The 11,310-nt window shown below is 43.9% G+C and overlaps 1 protein-coding gene across 1 annotated transcript; it reads right to left on the bottom strand.

Annotated features, from left to right (window-relative positions):
- Positions 1-394: 394 nt before the first annotated feature.
- On the bottom strand, positions 395-8,238 carry LOC116893990 (olfactomedin-4-like). The gene is made up of 6 exons (XM_032895704.1): positions 8,147-8,238; positions 5,269-5,421; positions 4,274-4,498; positions 3,948-4,113; positions 3,423-3,582; positions 395-1,480 (listed from the first exon to the last, which is right to left on the bottom strand). Exons 1-6 carry the CDS (start codon positions 8,216-8,218, stop codon positions 691-693), a joined length of 1,566 nt encoding a protein of 521 aa, XP_032751595.1. The 5' UTR covers positions 8,219-8,238; the 3' UTR covers positions 395-690.
- Positions 8,239-11,310: the final 3,072 nt, after the last annotated feature.

The raw sequence follows: 11,310 nt of genomic DNA, 5'->3' as shown, positions 1-11,310 counted from the left end.
GAGACTTCCTGCAATCACACCAAGAAGCCTTTATTGAGAATGTCTTGAGCCACAATCCCATCCATATCTCATGCTATAAATCCTGACTGACATCCTGGAACATAGTCAGGCCCAAGTGCCTCTTTCAATCCTACTCAAATTTAAGATCAGTTGAGGGCAGTAAAGAATTTATCTTCAGACCAAGGTTCTGCCTCCCTTCTCTGCAGAACCTTTTCGGAGTATGGAGATCTGAGAGGGAACTTCTCTACCCAACTCTCAAAACCAACTTCCATGGATCTTCTCTACTGAAGCCAGATGCACTCAACCCTGAAAACTAAAGGTCACATGATCCTAGAATCCTACGTACTATCCTGAGAAGTTTTAAAGCATGATGACCAAGCATCAGAAAAAAAAAAGAGGGCACCATCTCTCTAGCTAATTTTTTTTGTTATTTTTTTTCAGTGATAAGGATTGAATAATGCATTTTCTTCCCACTTACTGTGCTAAGCATTGAATCTAGGGCCTGGTACATGCTAAACACATGATCCAGCACTCAGCTACCCTGCCAGCCCCTCCCTAGCTAACAATGTCTTTTGTTTCTTAATCAAGTCCTTGCAAGCCATTATTAGTACCTTAATGTGTCTACTGAGATATTGATGATCTACAAAACAAAATCAATCAGTGAACCTCAATCATTTGGAGGGATAGTTATTAAGGGAATTGTCCTTCAAGAGGGGAGGGAGAAAACATATTTCTAATAGGACCCTGGTGAGTCATGGAGTCTCTTATCCTAGATGGCTGGTTGGATTTGATAGGTTTGAATGGAGCTGGAGCCCCAGAAGGCCTTTTCATGGGAGAGCTCGGCAGCTTTAGTGTCAGGAAGGTGAGGTCATAATTTATTAAGAACCCATCATTATAAACATAGAGCCTGTGATCCCAAGGGCAGTAATTGATGCCATGCAGAGTTTCCAGCATCTTGTCCAACAGGATGCTGAGGTGGTGTTCCTGCCCAGTGGTTGTGTCATAAGCATAAAATATTTCCTCTTGACGAGTGCTTAGAGAACGCAAAGCATAGAGCACCCCACAGGCCATGAAGGCCCCTGAAAGAGCAGGCTTATACTGGCTGGTATACCAGGTTTGCTCAACTTCTAAGGTGCTGTCATTGAGAAGACTTACAACCAGATTGCCTTTGCTCTCCTCTGTGGCATAGAAAACCCACAGTCCCTTCTCATCACCAGCAAAATCTATGTCAGTCCAAGGCACACAAGCATATGAGAAGCGGTTGTTGTAGGTGGCACCAGGCAATGGTCGTCGTAGCACTAGGGTGTTGGAGGAAAGGTCCACCTTGGCCATGTATCTTGTGCCATAGTAATTAAAGTACATGAAGTTCTTGTACACGGTGTTGCCACTGCCGTCACCATAGCCCATCTTCCACTGCTCATAGTGCTTCAGCAGTACCAGGTCATCATAGGATTTGTGCAGCCTATAGTAGTCAAAGTACCTAGGCCAAGCCCCACCCAACATTAGAACCATTAACTACAGCAGTAACCAGGGTAGTAAAGTACTATGAAAATGGTCATCCTCAAATGAAACATCTATAACATGACCCAGGAAATATAGAAGAGAGGATGGAAAGATTAAGCGTAACAACCAAAGGACCAGAAGCCTGGTGTGTCTTTTGGATATGACAGAAATTTTGTACCAATGAATTTACAACAATACGGTCACCCAAAGTCACTGCCAGGGGATAGAGAGCTACAAGCAGTCCATAACTGTGGGGGAAAGAGAATCTGTTTTCTTCAGGCACGAACTCCCTAACAGATTTGCCTATGTCCAAGTGGTCAGCCCTACAGATGGGTATATATGGGAAACACTGTGTGTGTTTGGTGTGTGTGTGTGTGTGTGTGTGTGTGTGTGTGTGTGTGTGTGTGTGTAATTACAGAAAAAGAGAACATAAATTTTAAAGGGAGATGTGGGGTGCACACAGGAAGAGTTAGAGATGAGTCAGGGAGGGAAGGGTAGTCATGATGAACATACATTGCATTTATATATGAAATTCTCTGACCTACAAAAATAACAGTGGGAAGCCTCACATGCCAATTAAGAGCATAGACTTTGGAGCCAAATGGAATTTATATTCCATCTTTTATTTACTATGCACTATGCCCAAATGAACAGCCATTCTAAAAGCAACAACTGCAGTGTCTGCCGGCCATGTAAATGCATATTCTCATTAAATAATACAGAAAATATTACATAAAGCAAAGATGCCCTCAAAGATTATAGGGCAAGGTCTCAGAACGTTTAGATTCTTTCTTCGAAGTCACAGAGTTTATAACTGAAACCTGACAGGAATAACAAAAAACATTGACTGTGAGAAATGACCTAGACATTGAAAACAATAAATTTAGTATAGTGTTTATTATGAAGAGCAAATAACAAATAGTAGCTGATGCATCCTTTACAGACAGCATCTGTACCACGGCTGCACTACATGCCACCTGCTGGTGAGATGCGAGCGGAATACGGTTCTAGAGTTAGGTTCAAGGAAGTTTCAATAAAAATCGTTCTTAAGTTATAAGCATTTAATGCTTTAACATTGGGCAGTAGTTCTACCAATTAGCCTCTTGAGAGTTGCCGGAGTAAAGATACAGGCTTGCTGGTGTATCTTACAGGCTAAATAGGCTAATAATTGAAGTTGGGAAGCATTATTATGACTAATGTTCATTTCTTTCAGAAAAGCTTCAAGCAGGACTCTTTAAAGGCTGGTTCCACTCAAATTTGTTTCTCTCTCCCGTGAACTGCTGCTCAGGTAGGTCTACACCACACTTCCACATACATGGACTTTAACCTGAGTGAGTTGCACCCACCTTCCTAGCCAGCTGATACCTTGAAGGGCTCGCATAACTGTTCACTGATTCAACTAGCCATTCATTTAACCAACAAACGCTTGTCAGAGCACCTACTGTGGTTATTCCTACTTCTCCATGTAATCTCATGAAGTTTTGTCATATATGTAATTACCCTCTGGTTCTGCATAGTTAAGAATGATTCATCAATCCGAAGTCATTTAGCAAAAGCCAATATTAAAAATCATCCTCACTACAATCTTACTATATATCTCAAGGTTGACCAGGATCATTGTTTGAAATTCTAAGCAAAAGATTGGAACTCTAAAGATAAGTTATAGGACAGTTTGTATTTGAGTTGGGATAAGACTTTGGTCTGCAATAAAATTAAAAACCTCAGAGTAGTAGGAGCCATGTAAGTCCCATAGGAAGTATTGGTTGGACTGCCAGTCCTAGGCTACCCTGGCTGGCTCAGTAGCAAACATAAGACAAAGATAAGAATCTGTACTAGGGCTACTGAGAAACCTGTTGGAGCCAGGTTAAAGTTCATATGGAATGGATCCAGGCACCGAAAATTTGTCATCTAGGACTCACCTGCCATCAGCACGCAGTGGAGCCACCCAGTAAAGGGAAGAAACTGGATTGGGTGCTGAGTCGCGACCCCAGGCACCTGCCTTATATGATAAACCCCTCCAATTGAGCTTTACCACAAGGGGTCTGCTCACTTTCTGCAGGCCTCCATGGGCACAGGAACCTACAGGGGAGAGTGGACAAGATATAAGCTAGGTATGTAACCCATAGGAAGCAGAGTATGGACCATAATTAGCACATGTGTGCTTGAGAGCATGTTCATGCAAGTGTACACATAATCATATAAACAGACTGATTTTGCAGGAATAGAGACAAATGCACATGCTGGGCTAGGAGCAGTATGAATGGCTGCATATGTGAGTATATCCGTGAGAAGATACCAATCTTGGTATGAACAGGAAACTGAAGATTTATTCCTTATCAAGATCTTTACTGGCTTCCCCTTAGTCCCTCAGTTTACTATAGCAAGCATGTATTGTCCCAATCGTTGAGAAATAAAATCTTGGGGAAATCAGTCTGTGAACTCACCAGGAGCCAGAGGTGGACCAGGGTGTCTGGAGGATTGTTCCTGTTCCTTTTCCCTCTCGCACTCACTTAGTTGGCCCTCAAGGACGTCCACTTCCTCTTGGAGGGCATGGAAGCTTTGACGGTCAGAGTCAACCAGAAGCTTCAAGGTCAGACTGGCATTGGTTACCTGAGAATATGAGATTGCAGGATCATAGAGTTTGCTCAAGCTCAACTCATGCTATCATCTTTCTCCATAAAGAAAGGGTTTTTGAAGGTGTCAAATATACTTCACCAGGTAAGACAGGGGCTGTGAGAGTAAGGGAGGGCTCTTTAATATATCTACACACCCGGTTCTGCAGTTGATAGAGGAGGTCTGAGGCTCCACTCACACCTCCGTTGGCCTTAAGCTGGGCTGCCAACTCCTGTGCTCCTTCTAGCTCCAGGCGTAGCAGGTTGAAGGCTGGGTTGTCATATTGGGACAGAGTGACACCAGGATTTCTGGCCTCCAGCATGTGATTCAGTTCTAGAGTCTGGCTGTCTTGATCTTCAATGACATGTGCATACTCCTTGACCTGGGCATGAGAGAATAGGTATATAGTTTCTCTAAATGTCAAGGATGCTGACTTTTCCCATCCATTCACATCCAGAGATTATGACTCACAAAGCATCTATGTCTAACACCTTATTTAACAGTACTATTATCTCCATTTCTTACCTGAGGATATTCAGGTCCTTTTTCTGGAGCCAAAAAAAATTCCACCTATACCATCCATAGAACACTCTAGAGCCACCCTTTAGGACTACTTAGATGAGTAAAAAATATAAAAATACCAACTGTTCGTTTGACCTTATATCATGAAGCTTACTTGGGAGCTCAGCAAGTAAGGTTCACTGCCACACTTGACTGCAGATATAATATTTCCGCTCATTTGCCCTTGTTAGGCTTAGTGCTGGGCTTTCCAGATCAGTCCACAAACCCATGAACACAACACTTAGTTCGTTGACACAAACCTATTCTCTGCTCCTTCACATTGGTCATCCTGATTTCAAGCCTTTGATTAAACTACATGTCTGTCTATGGTTCTAATTTCTTGTTTTTCAATGAATCTATAGCTAGTAATTTATCTATCAATAAAAAAAGCACCTGTAATCATCTATGAGCTTTGTTTTATTGTTATTACTGTTGGAGACCATAAGAATAGTACTGGCTTTCCATTTGATTCTAAGGATTGATCTCAAAGACAAGGAATCATTGCCATGGACTCATTCCTAAACTGAAACCAATAAAGGGTGTGCTTCCAAAACTACTATCCCAACTCCAACACAAAGCTCCATCACTCACCCTGGACAGCTCTTGTTCATACTTGCCAATGAGCTCCTGTAATGTAATCTGTAGCTGTTCCAGCTGCTGCAGGAAGATAGAGCTGTTGGGTAGATGGACCACACACTGGAAAGTGCCACTCTCATCCATAGAACTTAATACACTTCTTACCAGCTGCAAAAGCAAGACCAAAGATACACTGAGGGCAATGAAGCAACTAGACCACCACATGCTGTTTGCAAACGGGAAACAGGAAAGGAAGCCAGCCCTGCTGAAGAACAGTTCACTTCACACATGGAGATCCTACTGACTGCATAGTGGTCCCTCTGTTGGGAGTTTGAGTTATTTTTAATGTGCCAGTGAAGTTTCAGTTCCCTTCCAGCTTCCATTATTTGACCACCCTCACCCTGTAACATGTAGTGAATGCATATGGCTACACACCACATAGCCTATTGCCAATATTCCCTTCATGTGTGGGGGAAGGTATCGATTCTGGCCTTCAGAAAAGTGCTGAGGCAGGCTTAAGAAACTTTGGTTCTCTACAAAGTCTCCATTCTTAGTACGTGTGACAGATCTCCACAACCTCAGCCTCTCCTTTAGAAAACAGGCAGAGAGAGTTCCTAATCATCAAGGGAAGCAACAGTTGGCATCCACATCTGGATTCAGATCTAACACAAGAACATAGCATGAGGTGAGCAGTGATGCATGCACTGCCATTAAAATAAAATAAAAAAAAAAAACACTGGAAATCAGTCTGGAGGTTCCTCAGAAAATTGGACATTGCACAGCCTGAGGACCCAACTACACCTCTCTTGGGCATATACCCAAAGGACGCTCCAACATATAACAGAGACACATGCTCCACTACGTTCATAGCAGCCTTACTTATAAGAGCCAGAAGCTGGAAAGAACCCAGATGCTCTTCAACAGAGGAATGGCTTCACAAAATGTGGTACATCTACACAATGGAGTAGTATTCTGCCATCAAAAACAATGACTTCATGAAATTCATAGGCAAATGGAGGGAACTAGAAAATATCATCCTGAGTGAGGTAACCCAATCGCAGAAAAACACACATGGTATGCACTCATTGATAAGTAGATATTAGCCCAAATGCTCGAATTACCCAAGATGCAGTGCACGGACCACATGAAACTCAAGAAGGATGACCAAAATGCGGTGCTTCACTCCTGCTTTAAAGGGGGAACAAAAATATCCATAAGAGAGGATAGGGAGGCAAAGTTTAGAGCAGAGATTGAAGGAACTGCCATTCAGAGCCTGCCACACATGTGGCCCATATATGTATATATATATAGCCACCAAAACTAGAGAGATTGATGGAGCTAAGAAATGCATGCTGACCGGAACTGGAGACACAGTATCCTGAGAGACACAGCCAGAACATGTCAAATACAGAGGTGAATGCTAGCAGCAAACTGAGGAATTAGAGAAAGGACTGAAAGAGCTGAAGGGGCTTGCAACCCTATAAGAACAACAATGCCAACCACCCAGAGCTTCCAGTGACTAAACCACTACCCAAAGACTATACATGGACTGATCCATGGTTCCAACTGCATATGTAGCAGAGGATGGCCTTGTTGGGCACCAGTGGAAGGATAAGGCCTAGGTCCTGCCAAGGTTGGACCCCCAGTGTAGGGGATTGTTGGGAGGGCATTAAAGGAGGAGTTGATGGGGAGGGGAACACCCTTATAGAGGGGGAGAGGAAGGGGTAGGGGACTGATGGACAGGAAACAGAGAAAGGGAATAATATTTGAAATGTAAATAAGAAATACCCAATTCAATAAAAATTTTTAAAAAACCACAAGGTTCTTAAACTTTAGGAACCTTACAAAATCATGTAATTAATAACTGACAAGGCCGCGAGCTTCTCCAAAATTTAACATTTATTCCAGATCTTGTGCTCTAACATGGAAGGCAGCTACATGGCTCTACATTATGATGGAGTGGGTCAGCATAAGCTCAGAAAGGTAGGAGGGAGCAACCTGGCCACAGTGAACCAGGCAAAGCATGCAGCAGCTCTAGGGCTAAGAAACACATGTGTTGAAATCTTCTTACCCTTGCCATAATGTGATTTGCTCACATCCAGTTCAAATTCACTGATTCTAGAGCTATATTCCCTTTTTTTCTCTCTTGACATTGCATAACTCTCTGTGCCCCCAGTACCTTCAGGTGGATAGTGGCAGACATTGTGTGATTTACCCTATTTTACTTTAAGATAGGTAGGTAGATAGATAGATAGATAGATAGATAGATAGATAGATAGATAGATGATAGGAAAGTAGATACATACATGCATGCATACATACATACATATATACATACATCCAACACCTGTAATAGAACCTACCTGCTTGTAACACAGTCACTTAAATGTGTTATTATAATTCTTTAATTCGTTCCCACTTCTATTTGAAGCTGAATAAACTCTCACTAGATTGAAAGTTCCTTCCTCAGTTTTTAGACTAGGCTCATTATAGCAACTGGGGTTCCTTTATAAAAACATCTAAACATATGGCCTCTATACTTCTCTGAGTTTTACCCTCTACCATATCTTTTTGAGCTCTCACACCCATAGTCTATTCTGGTTATGTCTCCAGCCTGAAACTCACTTCAGTAGGTTTTAGATTAAGGCAGAAGCTAAAATAGAGCGACTCATCTCTGTCTCTATCTCTGTGTCTCATCCTGTGCCCATACGACCTAAGTGAAAATTAGAACAAAATGCTGCCCCACCATTCAACTTTCCTCTTCGAGTTCTCTCTACCTTCACTCTTGCCAAGGATGGAGGAATTCTTGAACAACATGAGGATGAAAACGTCAGCCACCCCAAAATATAGAACCATCTCTCTCCTACATGATACCTTCATCCTCTCCCTGTACCTGAGGCTGTCCTGGAAGCACCAGGGGCAGCAGCAGTAGGAAGGAGGCCATAAGAGCTGGGTCAGACCGCATCTTGATCCAACCGTAGGTGTGTGATTAAGTCCCTAGCTTTCCCCTGAGCTTTTATCTTCAGTGCAAATGAACAGTCTCAGGAGGAGGGACAAAGATTTCAACATCAAAAGGGATGTGAGAAGGGTCGTGAAAGGAGGGCAAGTTGTCATAGCAAACTGGTGACTTCAGACATGGGTGGAAGTGGGTTTCTCCTATGAAAACATGGGTGTCCTCATCCATCCCAGACTGATGTCTGTCCCCACCTTTCAGGCCCTCTTATACAAATAGATTAAAGCAAACCTGAGACATTTGGAGGGGCCTTGGGATGGGTCCCTTTCAAAGGGGATTATGGTCTTTTCCTCAACTTTCAGGGGAGGAAGGCCCTAGAAGGAAATGCAACCTAACCTGTTCATTCTAAGGACCAAAGCCATTTACTTAGCCACTTCACCATGGCCCTTGGATGGGGGCCAAAGTGCGCCCCTTGGGGGATCGCTTAAGCAACTCTGCACTGTGTTGCCCTCTTACAAGCCTTCCCTCATCCTCAGCGATCGCCTCCTCCACAATGCTGAGTGCTCTAAACACTATCATTCTACTTAACCTCCAAATGCTCTTTAATCTCTCTATGCTGGATGTCCAGTCTCTGCTACACGTGTTCTAAGAAGCCTCTATGCCACCAGCGACAGAAGGCTATCAAGCCTCAAGCTCTCTGGCCTCTCAAGGAAGAGTTTGATTGCTAAGGCCTGGACAAGAAATCACAGCTTAGGACTCTAACATTGGCTATTCTATGTGTGTGTGTGTGTGTGTGTGTGTGTGTGTGTGTGTGTGTGTGTGTGTGTGTAAGTGTGTGTGTGTGTGTGTGCCTGTCTCTCTCTCTGTGTATGTGTGTGTCTGTCTGCCTGTCTCTCTCTGTGTGGGGGTGTGTCTCTGTCTCTGTCTGTCTGTTCTCTCTCTCTCTCTCTCTCTCTCTCTCTCTGTGTGTGTGTGTGTGTGTGTGTGTGTGTGTTCTTAGTCACTTACTTGAGTACTTACTACTCAAGCAATGTGGAGTCTCCCCAGTGACACTAGATGTCATTGAAAAGTTTCTGTGAAGAGTTTATCGTTCCATTGTTATTGAGAAGGTTGATGTCTATAACTAGTAGCTATGCCAACTGCTGTTCCCCTCTTTCTCACAGTGATCCTAAATTCAGACTCTGAGGCCACCTACTACTAAGGCTCTCTGACTGCTCACTCATCCTTCAAAATCCTATCTGCGCTGTACACCTGGTTTTAAAAACACATGTGAGTTCTCTGTTTTCTATTCTAGAAAGACTCTGAGACCTGAGTTAGACATAATTCTGGGGAATTACATTATATTACAATATAGGGAAATCTTTGGATGTTTTCAGGGTAAGGCAGTAAGATTATGGATCTAAGTCACCACAGGCTAACTCAGATACCAACACCACCATATACCGTGCACACACATCCATAAACACACATACAAACCACCACTACCACCACACCACACAAAGCAACCTGGAGGAAAGAATTTCAGGAAAAGAGAGTTCATTCGTGATCTACCCAGAGACCAGTTTTGTCGTTCAGTTTCCAGAGAGGTGGAATCTGGTGCTCTAACCATGGCCTATTAGATTATTAAGCTACAGAGTGAGGAACCTCAGGCAAGTGACCAGAGAACAGATTAGCAGAGCTGTCAAGTTTAGCAGAGCTACTTCTGGGTAGTCAGTCACTTACACAGCTTCCCACAGAGCAGAGAAGTTAAAACCCACACTAGATGTTCCCACACAGGAGCCACTGATTAGGAACCACAACTTCCTTTTGGAAGATGATGCTTTGCCAAGTCATGGCACCCAGCCCTGTCCCCTTACCATTGGGCCCCACAAACTCCTCAGGACCCTGAGAACATCCTGTTTGGGTCCCTTACACAGGGCAGAATACAAAGAACCTAAGATATCAACTCCCTCAGTAGCTGGAAATGTCTGTCCCCAAACCACAGGGTAAGCACAACTGTACCCATGAGAGGGCCCCTTATCGAAGTCCTATGCTCAGGGTGAGGGCTCTACCAGCACACATCCTGTTGGCATCTTTCCAAGGACAACTGCATATACAACTCCATAGCATACACCTCTCCTTTACTTCCTCTACAGACTAAGTGAAGATGGGGGAAGGGAAACTGTGGACCCTCCTTGTGTCCTTGTGTCCTCCATCCCAGTGGTTCTCAACTTTCCCAATGCTGCGACCCTGTAATATAGTTCATGCTGTGGTGACCCCCAACCATAAAATTATTTTTGTTGCTACTTCAGAGCTGCAATTTTGGGGCTATTATGTACCATAAAGTAGATATCTGTGTTTTCTGGTGGTCTTGGGCGACCCTTGTGTAAGGGTTATTAGACTCCCCAAAGGAGTCTTGACCCACAGGTTGAGAGCCACTGCTCAGGCCTTACCTCTGCCGTTTCCTGACTCTCTGCAGGCATCACTGAACTCTTTTCACTTTCTATCTGCCTGCTCTATTCTTGTAACAAGCCCTCTCCTGCCTGGCAACTTCAGCATCTCAGTCTCAGAGGGAGAAAAGCAGCAGCATTCTCCCTTAGCTCCCAGCACTAGACTGGCTCTGGGCTGTGGCACAGAGTCCAGCTGCATCTGTGTGGTGGAGACACTACTGGAGACATGTCACATTACTTCAGCCTGCTTTCTGGAATCAGAAAATGCCTTTATAGAAAGGTCACATAGGGCTGGAGCCGCACAAGATCTCCCAGATTCAGTCCAGGACTGTTCATCCTCCCCCGTCCCTAGCTCCTTTCCTCTCAGGACAGCAGTTCCCCTTTGTTGGAAGCTGCCCACACCACTTGCTTAGATGCTGAATGCTTATCCGGCTGTGCATCCTTTTCTAGACGGTGTCTCTGTTCTGACTCACTTGAACTTATCTTTTCCAGTGTCAGTCCTAGGGACATGGTGGTTCACAAACCAGCTAGGAACCAAGGTTTGGCCCTACCCTTTGCTACCTCCAGATACCATGAGGTCATTACCATCTCTTCTGTTTTTCCTGATGATTCTCTTTAGAGAGACCTTGGGTTCTTGGAGCTCCTCCTCTCCAGGTGCTTTATGAACCAACTCCT

The sequence above is a fragment of the Rattus rattus genome, chromosome 2 (assembly GCF_011064425.1).
Source record: "Rattus rattus isolate New Zealand chromosome 2, Rrattus_CSIRO_v1, whole genome shotgun sequence".
NCBI lineage: Eukaryota > Metazoa > Chordata > Mammalia > Rodentia > Muridae > Rattus > Rattus rattus.
This window is presented reverse-complemented; position numbering and strand designations above follow the sequence as displayed.